We start from the raw sequence: 13,597 nt of genomic DNA, 5'->3' as shown, positions 1-13,597 counted from the left end.
ATTGTGGCGACATGTCCTTGCGTTAACTGAAAGCGCTGTGGCGCTGACTGCGTGTCACCCTCTGTAGAGATAAGCAGAACGTTGCCAAGGCAGTCCGTCAGAAGGACAAGAAGCTGAAGGATCTGATCATTCAGGTGGAGGATGAGCGGAAGCAAGCTGAGCAGTACAAAGACCAGGTGAGCTGTTTGTTTTTATTTGCTTCCTCGTTTTTCTCATGCCACTACTGATGGATTACGTCAAACGAAGTCAATTGTGTCTGTAGGTTCTAACAGACAACTTGCTGTTGTAGCACTATAAATATCTCAAAGGCTTGCCACCACTTCTCTCCTGAAGTCTCTGCTCTATGCGTTTGTGTTGTCTCCTCTCAGGCGGACAAGTCCAGCGTGCGGATGAAGCAGCTGAAGAGGCAGCTTGAGGAGTCAGAAGAGGAGTCCCAGCGCATCACTGCTGGCCGCAGAAAACTGCAGAGAGAGCTGGAGGAGGCCACTGAGGCCAATGACGCCATGAGCCGCGAGGTCAACTCTCTCAAGAGCAAACTCAGGTAGGAGAATGAGCCCAGGGCTCCGTGGGCCCCTGTTAACATGGCAGAGACACAAGTGAATGGAGGAACACTCCGCTGTTGAGAAGTTAAAAGTGTCTCATCAGAAATAGAGCTCAGTTTAAATTAATTCAAGACACATTCCAACGGGACCATCAGAGGAAAGAATAAGATGGTCAGAATTAAAGCAGCAAGGCTTCCCTTGCGTATTGTCTTGTCTTGTGTGTTGTCGTTGTCGTTGTTGTTGTTGTTGTTGTTGGTCTCTTTTGTCTCTCATTCTGTCATTATCCTCCATGAGCTGGAGCATACTGCCTCAGGTCTCGTCACACTCCAGGAGAAGACGAATTTATAGACAGTGTTCAGATCCGAGCCCTAGTTTTTAAAAAAATGTCCAGTTATATATTTGTCAAGTCCATCACCCAGTGGCATTAAGGCCAAACAAGAAATGGCTATTTCTGAATAAACAGAGAGACGAGTTCAGCATCTTTTGGAGTTTGAGACGTACGCCTGTCTCGGGATACAAGCAGTCAAAGTGTGTCTGTCTCTATTGCAGAGGCAATCCTGAGCCTGCGCAGTGACTATGCAGGTACCGCTGCACCTACAGGAGTTCCTCACATTGTGATACCTTTTCTGGTCACAGAGCACCTCTTGCGTTGATCTTTTCATTTTCTGAGTGAAATATGGTTAATGTTATCAAACATCCAAAAACTGTTCTTCAAAAGTCTCACAGCAAAGACTGTAAACCTAAAGGTAGCACAATGAGAAGAGCAGTTCCATTAGTTTGACCATATTTCTCTCTATTTCAAGGCTGGTTTAGAGATCTAAACCAAACTCATTTGTTGTTTGTGAAGACTCACACGAGTTGTAGTGAAGACTCAAATGAGTTCCACTGGCTATATTTACAACATGATCTTCTAAATCTGCCTTTCTGAACAGTTATGTACTGTGTTCACCAGTTGTTTTTCTGGCCTTCACTGATTACCGGTAGTCAAGCAAAACCCTACAGATGAACGGTCTTTGAGCAGAATTTGATAAATTATTGTTTTATTTTATCAAGTCCGTAACCAACCAAGTTGTTATTTGTGCGGAAACATTTTGCATTTTTACTGATTTTCTTCAGTACATGTGCTAAATAGACTATCAAGCAAGTAGGAAGAAAATCAGAAGACATCACTTCCATATTTTTTCCCCCTGATTGGTTAATACAGCCAGCCCAGGCTGAAAAACAAGTCCCTAATTACTGGGCTCAGGAGACTTCTTAGTTTTTTGTAGGCTACTCTTCGAGTTTCTCAGAATGTAAAGCAAGCAAGAAAATTTGGGATTTCAAATATCGCTTCCAGCACTTGTAGAATATGATTAGTGGGGTCATTTGGCAAGACAATTTACAATCTACAGTCGTAACCGACCAGGTGTGATTTTTTTTCACGGATTAGAACGTAATTTTGTAAGACCTATAATGGTGCTGGCCAGGAGGCTGGTCAGAGCTCTGAAGGGCTTTGTTTGACTCAAAGCTTTGAAGTGTTGCTGTTGCTGTTGCTGCTGCTACATTCCTGTTTCATCTCATCACAACACACAAGTCTACAGAAACACAACACAGCACTTAGTGGTAATGCAGTGACCATAGAACCGTTGTTAAGATAACGAATGGAGCAAATCATAACATTTTCATATACATTCATCATGAACTATTTTCCTTTAATGTTTGTCACAAGATTTCTCTGTTTATACTGTAGATATCATACATTAAGTACCACTTCTGCATTGCACATCTCAGTTTGTATTTTTAAACATGGATGACAGTGAACATAATCCTTTCTGGACAGAACCGTACTCACACTTGGTTTAATCATTAGATAAATCTTTCTGTATGACTAGCTAGCTGAAATTTTGGCTGAATTGAAAGGTGGACTGCAGAGGGTGTGCATGAACGTACAGTCCACAACTGTTTGGAGCCATGCCTTGGGTTGATCTTCTGACAGATTTCTCTTTCAATAACTTTGAGTTTTCTGCATTTGTGTTGTTTTCTCTCTCTGGCATTGCAGTGGATTTCAGGTCACCATCAGCTGCCCAATAATGCAAGTGCTTTGTGCCCACCTCAGCCATACTGTCTGTTCTTCAGCTAATCTAATAACGCGCTCTGTGGCATTCCAGACGGGGCACCGAGTCGTCCTTCAGCAGCACGCCCCGGCGCACCGGTGGAGGCGGCGCCAGCCGGAGGACGATGATTGACACCAGTGACGCGGTAGAGGACGCGGGCGACGTGGGAGGCGACTACAACGGCGAGTAGAGCTGCCCAGCGCTCCGCCCCTTCGTCCACCTCTCCTCTGCTGTTTCATAGACCTGCCTCATCCATTCTTAGCGCACACACACACACACTGAAATTACCGTTAGCTTGCTGGCCATGCCAAAGCACTGCATTAAGGCTTTCTCTCACCTCATACTGCCTGTAGTCCATAGGCCTTCTGTAGCATGTGGACATGGCTCAGTGTTAATTTATATATTTGTTCCTGCATGAGCTTGACATCGGTGGGCCACAAGGCCCCGAATGTTGGCAGTCTCCAAAGAGTATAAAACAAAACAAATTTTATTATTACATAACTATTTTCCCCACTGTACTTTTCATAAACTGCACTGAACTATTTTAGAAAATTGGATAATTGTGTATTTTAGTGATTTACACTTTTCTCAGGTACGTCTTATATTGCTTTTCACTTGCGGGGGATACATTTTTTTATTTTTTTTTCACATTTGAAATGCATCAGTAGTTTTGAAAGATCTTAGTAATGAACATATATGTCAATAAAGAATGTGTTCCTCAAAGGATGAACTTCAGATAATGATGAATGGAAACAGCCCATGGGTGGTTAGACTGTGACATTTCCCATCTCCTAAATTAAAATAGACAGAGACAAGTTCAGCATCCCCAAGAATAATTTTCTCTGCACTTTAGTACATCACTTCTGTAACTTTGTCTAAAAAACATAATGCTAGAAAATAACAATAGCAACTAACAACTTGCTTGGTCAGGTTTAGGTTTCAGATCTGACATTTTAGTCATACCCTCCATCACTCCAGGGTAACAAAGTGATGTGCAATCATATTCCACCCTATATCACGCATATTCTATACGAACAACTGGTCTCTTCTAGTAACTAATTTAATATAATCTAAATATATTCTTCAAGCTGTACCACGTCACTAAAAACTACATCAGTTATTGTATTTTACATAAATTGGCATAAATGTCACTAAAAATATGAATTTGTGAAACCACTTGCACTTCAAATAAAGTTTGACAAAAGCCTATTTGTGTTTGTGTTTTTTGTTTTGTTTCTGTGGTGCCTGTTTCAGAGATAACATTTAAAATGGCAATTTTACAAAGTATTACACTAACTACACACCAAGCACAAGAGCAGTCTAGCTACTGCAGACTCTCACCCCTGCAGATTATCAATAAACACAACTTTTAAAAATCAGTATCTGAATCCTTATTCAGATAAGGACTTGTGTAGAGGAGAGGGTTCATACTCTATACAAAGCCTCCTCCGTCAGCAAAAGTCTACACTGGGCTTGAGTGTAGCACCACACCGGGCACTATTTAGAGCCATATCAGCATAGCAGAATGTTTCATTATTGCATGCATATCTGTGTACAGACACTAGAGCAACTTAATCAGACATTAGACACGTAAACACAAGCTTTGATATTCAGTTTATTGTAACCTTTCATGACAGTGTAGCAGTGTCAAAGAAAGCCACATAAAAATACATTTTGTAAAACTAGGGTCCCCTGCAAATTCTTGCAAATATTGCTTGTCTCATATCTCACAGTGAAATGTTTTACAAATTATTCCAAAGGTAAGCAGTTTGTTGGAGAGAAAAATATAAGGTCTTATGTTAGTCAATAAATAAATTCTAGACTTAAAACGATGGAACTGTGACCACACGTCCAGTTTCTGGGTCCAGATGCAGTGCCCAGCAGAGGAACTGGACTGCTGTGATCTCTCGGTCAGAACTTGTGCTTTTTGCCATGACAACGCACTGTAACATTACAGCACAATGGCCAAACTCAACAAAGAACTTAAAAACCATAACCAAACTATAGCCACACCTTAACATGTACAAATCAGTTACATATAAAAAAAACAGCTGTGAGATAAATTATGCTAAGTATGGTTGTTGGTTTCAAAATGACTGAATGTGATGTCACTTCAGAAAGCCAAACAGCCACTAAACATTTATTAGAAAAAATAGTATCAGTCTACGCTATCTACGTTCAATAGACAATGTACTGCAACAATAACAATGCAAATCAGATGAAAACGGAAAGTCTGTTGACAAACACATGGGCTTGCCAGTTGTTTGGTTCTGACACGCTGATAACATGCCTCCAGGCAACAAAAACATCTCTTTACATGTAAGCTATGATCATTTTACTTTAAAGCTGAACTGTACCCATGGGTACTCAAACCAAGAGTATATATATTCCATATTAAAAATAGCATTTTCTGACCCCATAGCCTATACTTGTTACAATACAGACAGATTTCCATAGTACTGTCCAGTAGTTATTTTTGCGTACCTCATATTAGGAAAGTTAATGGCATATTGACCTATAAACTACACCTCTCTGATCAGTCATTAAACTTCATATATGGATATATCTACCTATACACTACTTATTTATGTCTAGACAGAATAAGAATATGTTTACCATATTTAAAACTTCTATTTTAATTTTAGCACTGAAACCATCAGCTTCAAATAACAGTTTAGATTGCCAAGGCATGTAGCCTTGACGCAAAACCAGATACCGTACTGCATAGAGTATATCCATGTATGACCTAGACGTGAAACTGAATGTTTACATAGTAAATACAGAGAAGGAATATTACCATCACATGTTATTGCTCTATACGTGAGTCACATCAAATTCCACATTTGAACAGAGGTCTTGAGCAACAGATCTACACACTCACCACTCACCTGACCAAGCTGGTGTGGTAGAACACATTTAACAGCCAGGATTGATTTACCTCTCAATAAATTGAATCTTCATTACAAACAATCTCTAAACAATTTCAAACAGACTTGCTTCATCGACTGAAGAACGTCAACAAACTAAGACAAAGCCAAACATCTCAACTTGTCCCTGCAGCAGGTCTTAGGGCAGCTAATACATACTTTAAAAATAACAATAAAAAAAACAACAAACCCACGACTAAAGCCACTTCTCCACAGTGCAAACACAGCAGCCAGCAACCACAGCTATCGACACACAAATGCTTGAGCTTCAGCAATCGAGGCAACTTAACTGCAGTCAGCTGAAGAAGAATGGCTGTGGTATGGCTCCAAGGAAGCGCTCTACAGACGCAGATCTCGTTAGAAGGCAGCAGTGGCTAAAGGCTAACGCTAAACCCCAGACCGGCCCCTGGCCCAGTTGGGAGAGCTGGGGCTGCCGGCCCAGGAGGCCCACTGGGGGCAGATGAGGTTAAATGATGTGTAAGGTCACAGGGATATGCTTTGTCCATGGGGATAACAAGGAAATCAAAACTACAAAGACGCTAAGCTGTTCTCAGCAGGAAATACTATGTCAACAGTCAAGAGTTCTTTTCTTTTGGGTTCTGGTTCCAGAACACTCTCTATTTATATCATCATCATCTATCGTTCCAACCCAGCGGGGCATGCAAAAGCAGATAGCAGGAGGCAGCTAGCGCATGGCTGTGCTCTTCAGTGACCAGACGCAGAGGAGCACAGAGAGGGAAGCCATTTCAAAAACATCAGCTGAGGTGATGCATGATGTACACAGGACACAGACAGGACACAGACACGAGAGACATGCCCGCCGGGCGTATGGGTAGTGGACTGAGGTAGTGTGTCGGCGTCCTACAGCAGCATCTTGACCCCACCTTGTGGAGACTGCAGTGGCGACGGAGCCGAGTGGGACGACGCAGGGCCGAATTCCAGCCGCTTCACCAAACTAGAGGAGGAGTTGCAGACCAGAGGGACACATGACCATTCAATCAGAAAATTACAAGCAATCTGCGTGGGAAATGACTGAATAAAATAAATGAATGTGATAATACACTCACTGCTACAAATAACAAAGGAAACACGTATACATTTTTTCACAATTGCTAAAAAAAACCTCCACCTTTTTTCCTTTCTCAAACACTCACCGAACGTTTGAGAGAGGAGAAAAGGGTGGAGAGTTTCAAAAAACGTGTTTCAACAATTGTGACAAACTGTAAATGTGTTCCCTTCATTATTTTTGAGCAGTGTACATAAATGTGATAAAATGTGAAAATGTTAAACTTTCCGGGTTTCTACGGAATATAATATGACGGAAAGCAGGGGAGGGGGGGGGTGATTTCCCCACAGGTCACTGTGTTGGGTAACAAAGCACTTGTTTACCTTTTCTCAAATGGAGGCACAGTTTGGCCAGTGAGCTGGACCTCAGAGCTGTCTGAGGGGGCAGCTGGAGATGCAGTTCCTGCAGAAAGGGCCGGCCTCACAGCTGGGGTGTCAAACACAAAATCTCGACAGGAGGCAAGCTTGGATTCTAGATTCTATTAAAAAACAAACGAACAAAAAAACAGCATTAAGACCGGCAAAACTGAACGCAGGGCACATTTGTTAATCTGAACTCAAATGCTATTAAACCTTTAAACACGGATGTTTTATTAAATCATGCCAGGGTTTAAACTCATTTATAGTGATGCTCGCTAAATCATGCCAGAGTTTCAACTCAACTAGTGACGCTCAGTAGAGGCACATCACTTGTGAAGCGGTGTGACTTACCCCCACTTTCCTCAGCAGCTCCCCGACAATATTGAGCGCTGAGATTCGAGCAGAAGTGGTGAGAGGAGTACCAGTCATGGAGATCCCTGAGAAGAGACCAGCGGATGAACTCATCAGTCATCACAGAGAGGCGGCAGAAAAGCACTATCTAACTATCACCATAACAGCAATATAGATTAAGCTTAATCTGATCTCATCGCTTACTACTATTATCCATGTCATGCATAAAGCAGCTCTTAGCAGCCTCTATAATCCTGGCTCTACCTCTGTAGTGTGTTGTTGATGGTGTGCAGAATGATCCAATTGGGTTGGCGGGGGTGGCTGGGACAGAGGTACAACCAGGAAGCTGTGATGGCGCTTCTGGCTTGTCCGGGTCCCTGGAAATTCTTAACGGGGGGCGTTCCTGCTTCTGCGTCACAGCCAGCTCTTGTTTCAGATCTGGCAGAGGACATGAGAAATCAGCAAGACGTCTGATGAGCTCAGACACACAACAATGTGGGCAGATTTCACTCCAAACGTGACCACTGTTGAATATGCAACCAGAACTGAAACGCTCGCTCACCTCTGGCCTCATCTTTCAGCCTCTGAACTGATTCTAGAAGATTCTCCTTTTCGTCCAGCTCGCTTTCCAGGAAAGCATTCCTCTCAATAACCTGATTCATCCGCAGCTCAAAATCGTCCAAAGACATAATTGTGGCCCTATAAGGGAGGGGAAAGCAAAGTAGGTCACATAGCAGAGTAGAGGCCACACTCGCATTCTTGCAACAAAGCTGGCGGAACTTACCAGTTCATTTCCAGTAATCAGTGACATACCTTTTAGCCCGCTCCAAGTCGTCGTTGGACTGCTCCAGTTCTCTGATGTATTTCTGCAGGTGGTCCCTTACCGCCGTGGTCTCTGCTAGCTCATCCTCCAGCCTCGACATTTGCCGAAATGCATCAGTGTGTTGTGCCTCAAATTTTTCCTGAACACAATGACGGGAATAAGAAGGACATGTTTAGTCATGTGTACAACATTTCGAAGTACAATGACACAAACATGTGTCACCTATTGCGAAATTTCAGAACCTCTCACTGCAATGGCCTACCTTGATGTTATCGAGTTCCGAACGCAGACGTTCATTGTTGGAGTGTAGTTCCTTGTTCCTCGATTCACATTGTTTCAACTCAGTCTCGAGTTCTGTCTCATAATCTCGGCTCATTTGCTGAAATTCCTGCAGCTCGTCATGTGCATCTAGAGCACTAGCCACATAGAGAGAGAGAGCATCATACATAAACAACGCATTTAGTGCAACATGTCCCAGCGATCTATACGTAAGGCAATAAAGCATCTTATTACAATTATAAAATAAGTTTGGCAAGTTATTCGATACCTTTGTTGATGTTTAACAGCCAGCTCTTTCCAATAGCCGACTTCCTCTTCCAATGACTCAAACGTTGGTGCTGGAGGTTCCCCCATAGTCCTAGGTCAGCAGGAAAGTGATCGTGTTTTTAGAAGTATGATATGTTAACACACATAAGTGAGTGTGTTAAGTTGAAAGCAATATCAACTGTTAATAACATTACATCTAACATTGTTTCTCACTGATAAGCCGAAATAGCATACAACTGTGCCTAGCAAGTTAACACTCGAAAGCTAACTAATACCTAGCAAGAATATAAGTTGAATGGTGAATGGTCCATTTAATATAACTTGATCGTTAGCCAACCAATGCAATTTCATAGTGCAACATCTGGCTTAATCTGTAAACCGAAGTTTGTTCCAACAGATTGGGAACGTTACAAAGTGTAACGATAGCTTCGAATTCTGCTAGCTAAGTAGCTACCCAAGAAAGCTAAAAACACTTTCTGCAAGCATGCATGCTAGCTGACTAGCTCACTCAGGTGACCTAAAAAAGTACTGTTAGCTTGTATTCAAATCCTGCCGTTCAATAGTATGATAGACAGAAGTGAGGGAAGTGAATAAAGTGCGTACCTCGATATGAACAACAACTGTCACATAGAATAACGTATGTGTTGAAAATAATTATATTGGTGGTTATAACGAATGTCCTAACTCCCTTCTTTCAATCCATTCAGAAGCATCACAAGCTGCTACTCAAATCCAAACGACCAGTGCATTTCACATCGTGATTGGCTGAAACACCATGACGTATAAGCTTCCTCCCTATTGAACCAATCATAAGACGCTAAACTACAGTTGCACCAATCACAAAGGGCTCGAGTTTATGCCCAGTGAGAGCACTTTCAGTCCTCAGTTTTAGCCTTTTACGAAAGAAAAGTAGCCTACAATGAATAACAGTCAAACACAATAATTGAGATTTTGACAACTCATTTGTGTTGTCAAGTGTTTTGAAGATTAATGCAAGCTTTGGCAAACTAAAGTTGAACCAACTCTTGTCCAGGCTTGCACACACCTTCTTTCAAACCCCATTTTCAAACTGTTATCACTTAGCTATGATAATTTTGTGCATACTGTATAGAGATGCAGTAGGCTATTAGTTTATGTGCTTTGGCACAGTAAGTCCATCCTATCAGCTTATCTAGAATTAAAAAAAAAAGGAGGTGGCCAGGGCCTCTAGTGTGACTTGGCAGTCGTGTATTCATCACCTGAAAGGTAAGCCACTGTTTAAAGACATATCTGCCTTTTTCATAGGTGTACTAGAAATATCCACGTCTCTGTCAAAGTGATATTGATTATCTTGCTGTCCTGACAGACTGCATTTTTGTGACACAGTCATACTATCATGAAATGTTCCTGGAAAATTCTTCTGCTTTTGGCTTTAGTCTATGTTGTTATACAGTATATTGCGATTAGATCTTTTCCATCCATAGCTCTGAATATCGGTTCAGTTTTACATAATCAAAATCACTTCCAACTCCTGCACTCCATGGACCCTGCCTGTCTGAGATATAAAAAAGACTATTTAAGGAATATATCTCCAAGTCACGTTCTCATCTTGGCTGCTACACGTTCTGGCTCTTCATTTTTGGGGCAGCTCTTCAACCATCACCCCGATGTCTTCTATTTGTATGAACCTCTGAACCACATTCAGTCTGCGCTGAACTCCACACGTGCCAACCGAAGGATGATACTCGGGGCCAGCAGGGATCTTCTAAGGGGCTTGTTCCGCTGTGACCTGCACCTCCTGGAGGACTACATCACCCCCCAGCCAGAGGACCACACCACAGGCCAGCTGAAGCGCCGGGGTGCCAGCAAAGCCCTCTGCACCCCTCCAGTGTGCCACGTCTTCAGCCCCCAGCTGGTGAACGTGACTGAGAGGCAGTGTGTCCAGAAGTGTGGCTCCCTCAATCTCACCTTGGCGTCACAGTCCTGTCGGCAGAGGGGGAACGTGGTCATCAAGACCGTGCGGGTGCCAGAGGTCAGCGATGTCCGAGACCTGCTGGAGGACCCTCGACTCAACCTGAAGGTCATCCAGCTGGTCAGGGACCCGCGGGGAGTGCTGGCCTCCAGAATGATGACCTTCCCCCAGAACTACCCTCTGATGAGGCTGTGGAAGATGAAGCGGCAGAAACCGGAGGGTCTCAACCTCACACGGGAGCCCGTGTGTGAGGACTACCTCAGATCTGTGGCCACGGCCCTAAGACAACCTGACTGGCTGAGGGGAAGGTACGTGCTGCTGAGGTATGAGGACCTAGCTAAAGAACCCAGACAGAAGATAGAGGAGGTTTTCACATTTTTGGGCCTGGATTTGGACAAGAGTGTGGTTGACTGGATTAAAGAGAATACACGTGGAAAAGGCAGCTGGTCCCCAATGGAGGTCCTGAGCACCAACAGGGACTCGGCCACCAACTCAGACAGCTGGAGGCTCAAACTTTCTTATGACATGGTTCAGTATTTACAAACCTTGTGTCCACTGACTTTGCATGAACTGGGCTACAAATTTGTTAATTCTTCAGCGGAGCTAAAGAATTTGTCTGTTACTCTCTTGGAAACAAGGACATTTTGGACATCTACATAATGTCTTGACGAAAAATACCTTCATACAGAACATATTCAATGTAAACCCTTTCAATCTGTTCATACAAGGTTTCCAGTTTAAGCATTCAAGACCAAGGCAGATAGTTTGTAGTGAAAAAGTATGTAGCGTAGTGTAGTGATAAATGTCAACTTCACATTTTAGATATTTTTTGTTTCTCCCTGAGTTACCATTAACTCAGTGTTGCTTTCTGTGCCTCCATAAATGCCTTAGGGACGCACATGTTTCTTTAGTTGAAAGGGTCTATAACTTGCCATAGTGTTTTTGTAGTGCAATGAAAGTACATTAGCTTTCATCAAAGATAAAACACTTAAATATCATACTGAATCCAGTTTTCATTGTTTATGAATTAAACATAAGTACATGTACAGAAAATGCTTGATCAGAGTATTGTTGACTTTGTTCAGAGCACAACTGCACATGCTTGGCTTTCGGGTACCAGACATCACATAAGTGAACAGTATTGATATCATTTAACTGTATTTGTCACATTTTGGATAGAAGAATGCTTGTTTCAGTATAGACTCTGTTGATTGGTTGCTCATATAACTTGCATTTCTTTCTCTGATAAAGACTGTTGATGACGTACATCTGGCATATCTGGTACTTGAATATTAAATATTTTTAACTTGTGGTGTTGCATATGGTTCTCATTTTACAATACAATTTCTGTACCTTTATTAGGTTCACGGTGTCCAGTCACAATGCAGTGTTCTTGGAAAGTTGTCATTCTGCTGGCCATGGTCTCTATAGTCGTCCAGTATGCTGTGATCAGATCATTCAGAACTATGACACATGACATATGTCCCTCTCTACACCCTGCAAAACACTGCCAAGAACAGACCATCTTGAATAGCCACTGGCCAGAAGAGAACCCTCATACTTTGAACTTATCTGGGAAGACTCACGTTCTCATCTTGGCTGCTACACGTTCTGGCTCTTCATTTTTGGGGCAGCTCTTCAACCATCACCCCGATGTCTTCTATTTGTATGAACCTCTGAACCACATTCAGTCTGCGCTGAACTCCACACGTGCCAACCGAAGGATGATACTCGGGGCCAGCAGGGATCTTCTAAGGGGCTTGTTCCGCTGTGACCTGCACCTCCTGGAGGACTACATCACCCCCCAGCCAGAGGACCACACCACAGGCCAGCTGAAGCGCCGGGGTGCCAGCAAAGCCCTCTGCACCCCTCCAGTGTGCCACGTCTTCAGCCCCCAGCTGGTGAACGTGACTGAGAGGCAGTGTGTCCAGAAGTGTGGCTCCCTCAATCTCACCTTGGCGTCACAGTCCTGTCGGCAGAGGGGGAACGTGGTCATCAAGACCGTGCGGGTGCCAGAGGTCAGCGATGTCCGAGACCTGCTGGAGGACCCTCGACTCAACCTGAAGGTCATCCAGCTGGTCAGGGACCCGCGGGGAGTGCTGGCCTCCAGAATGATGACCTTCCCCCAGAACTACCCTCTGATGAGGCTGTGGAAGATGAAGCGGCAGAAACCGGAGGGTCTCAACCTCACACGGGAGCCCGTGTGTGAGGACTACCTCAGATCTGTGGCCACGGCCCTAAGACAACCTGACTGGCTGAGGGGAAGGTACATGCTGCTGAGGTATGAGGATCTAGCCAGCAACACTCTTCAGAAGATCCAGGAGATTTTCCAAACCCTGGGATTATCTTTTGACGAGAACGTTATGGACTGGATTGAGACGAACACAGAAGAAAAAGGGAATTGGTCCCCCATGGATGCATATGGCACCAAAAGACATTCTGCCACTAATTCAGAGAACTGGAGGTTCAAGATGTCTTTTGACATGGTTCAATATTTCCAAACCTTGTGTGAAGCCACTTTTCATCAGCTGGGATACAAAATAGTGAATTCATCAGAAGAACTGGAGAATGTCTCTCTCTCCCTTGTTGAGGACAGGACGTGTCTCCAGTGAGATTGGAGGCAATCTTCACAATGATCCCTTTGGCCCTCATTTCCATTGTTGCACAAGTCAGAGAAGCAAAGCCTACAAACATAACGGTCTGAATTGATCACCTGCAATTCCAGATTAAATAAATATTTCTGAACCTTTTTATTGTTTGAGCATGAACAATATTTTGAAACTTTGGCAAATGTTTGAATTGGAGAGGCAATACACGTCAGAGATATCTACGTACCCTATACATGGGATTAAAAGCAAACAGTAGTAACAACAGGCTCGACTCTACGGCTCAGTCAACACAAATCAGTATAACTCTTCAGTCAGGTGCACCAGCTAGTG

General features: G+C 43.3%; 4 protein-coding genes across 8 annotated transcripts in view; 3 read left to right on the top strand and 1 right to left on the bottom strand.

The window, feature by feature from the left end:
* myh11a (myosin, heavy chain 11a, smooth muscle) overlaps nt 1-3,844 on the top strand; it is a 30,393-nt gene extending 26,549 nt beyond the window's left edge. For both annotated transcript variants that reach the window (XM_062548388.1, XM_062548383.1), the window contains 3 exons: nt 68-176; nt 369-541; nt 2,690-3,844. In XM_062548388.1, coding sequence (XP_062404372.1) covers nt 68-176; nt 369-541; nt 2,690-2,825 — 418 coding nt within the window. In that variant the 3' untranslated portion in view covers nt 2,826-3,844. The remainder of the gene's footprint in view (nt 1-67; nt 177-368; nt 542-2,689) is intronic.
* A 393-nt stretch (nt 3,845-4,237) lies between these two features.
* On the bottom strand, nt 4,238-12,482 carry LOC134094723 (nuclear distribution protein nudE homolog 1-like). Of its 4 annotated transcripts, none has more exons than XR_009940481.1 (10): nt 9,311-10,501; nt 8,709-8,798; nt 8,424-8,577; nt 8,152-8,300; nt 7,901-8,037; nt 7,603-7,776; nt 7,339-7,424; nt 6,952-7,106; nt 5,642-6,517; nt 4,238-5,606 (listed from the first exon to the last, which is right to left on the bottom strand). XR_009940481.1 is itself a non-coding variant. In XM_062548372.1 (10 exons), the coding sequence occupies exons 3-10, from the start codon at nt 8,792-8,794 to the stop codon at nt 6,424-6,426; spliced, it is 1,035 nt and encodes a 344-aa protein (XP_062404356.1). In that variant the 5' UTR covers nt 8,795-8,798; nt 12,012-12,101; nt 12,245-12,482; the 3' UTR covers nt 4,238-6,423. The 4 variants fall into 4 exon arrangements, 3 of the variants coding, with proteins under 3 accessions (XP_062404356.1, XP_062404337.1, XP_062404347.1); XM_062548372.1 differs by lacking the exon at nt 9,311-10,501 and adding exons at nt 12,012-12,101; nt 12,245-12,482 and having other exon boundaries at nt 4,238-6,517; XM_062548353.1 differs by having other exon boundaries at nt 4,238-6,517.
* LOC134094703 (carbohydrate sulfotransferase 1-like) lies at nt 9,946-11,342 on the top strand. The gene has a single exon (XM_062548331.1). It carries the CDS (start codon nt 10,083-10,085, stop codon nt 11,316-11,318), a length of 1,236 nt encoding a protein of 411 aa, XP_062404315.1. The 5' UTR covers nt 9,946-10,082; the 3' UTR covers nt 11,319-11,342.
* On the top strand, nt 12,041-13,337 carry LOC134094713 (carbohydrate sulfotransferase 1-like). The gene has a single exon (XM_062548342.1). It carries the CDS (start codon nt 12,041-12,043, stop codon nt 13,268-13,270), a length of 1,230 nt encoding a protein of 409 aa, XP_062404326.1. The 3' UTR covers nt 13,271-13,337.
* Nucleotides 13,338-13,597: the final 260 nt, after the last annotated feature.

The sequence above is a fragment of the Sardina pilchardus genome, chromosome 1 (assembly GCF_963854185.1).
Source record: "Sardina pilchardus chromosome 1, fSarPil1.1, whole genome shotgun sequence".
Lineage (NCBI taxonomy): Eukaryota > Metazoa > Chordata > Actinopteri > Clupeiformes > Clupeidae > Sardina > Sardina pilchardus.
The sequence above is the reverse complement of the archived record's forward strand: the minus strand, read 5'-3'. Positions and strand labels throughout refer to the sequence as shown.

What these genes read in the sequence shown, in the direction of transcription:
- LOC134094723 (XM_062548372.1), bottom strand. Translation starts at nt 8,794, where the DNA reads ATGGGGGAACCTCCAGCACCAACGTTTGAGTCATTGGAAGAGGAAGTC. An exon ending in GCTGAAAGATGAGGCCAGAG is followed by an intron (nt 7,777 to 7,900) that starts GTGAGCGAGCGT and finishes GTCCTCTGCCAG; the next exon opens with ATCTGAAACAAGAGCTGGCT. An exon ending in AGCTGCTGAGGAAAGTGGGG is followed by an intron (nt 7,107 to 7,338) that starts GTAAGTCACACC and finishes GTTTTTTAATAG; the next exon opens with AATCTAGAATCCAAGCTTGC.
- LOC134094703 (XM_062548331.1), top strand. Translation starts at nt 10,083, where the DNA reads ATGAAATGTTCCTGGAAAATTCTTCTGCTTTTGGCTTTAGTCTATGTT.
- LOC134094713 (XM_062548342.1), top strand. Translation starts at nt 12,041, where the DNA reads ATGCAGTGTTCTTGGAAAGTTGTCATTCTGCTGGCCATGGTCTCTATA.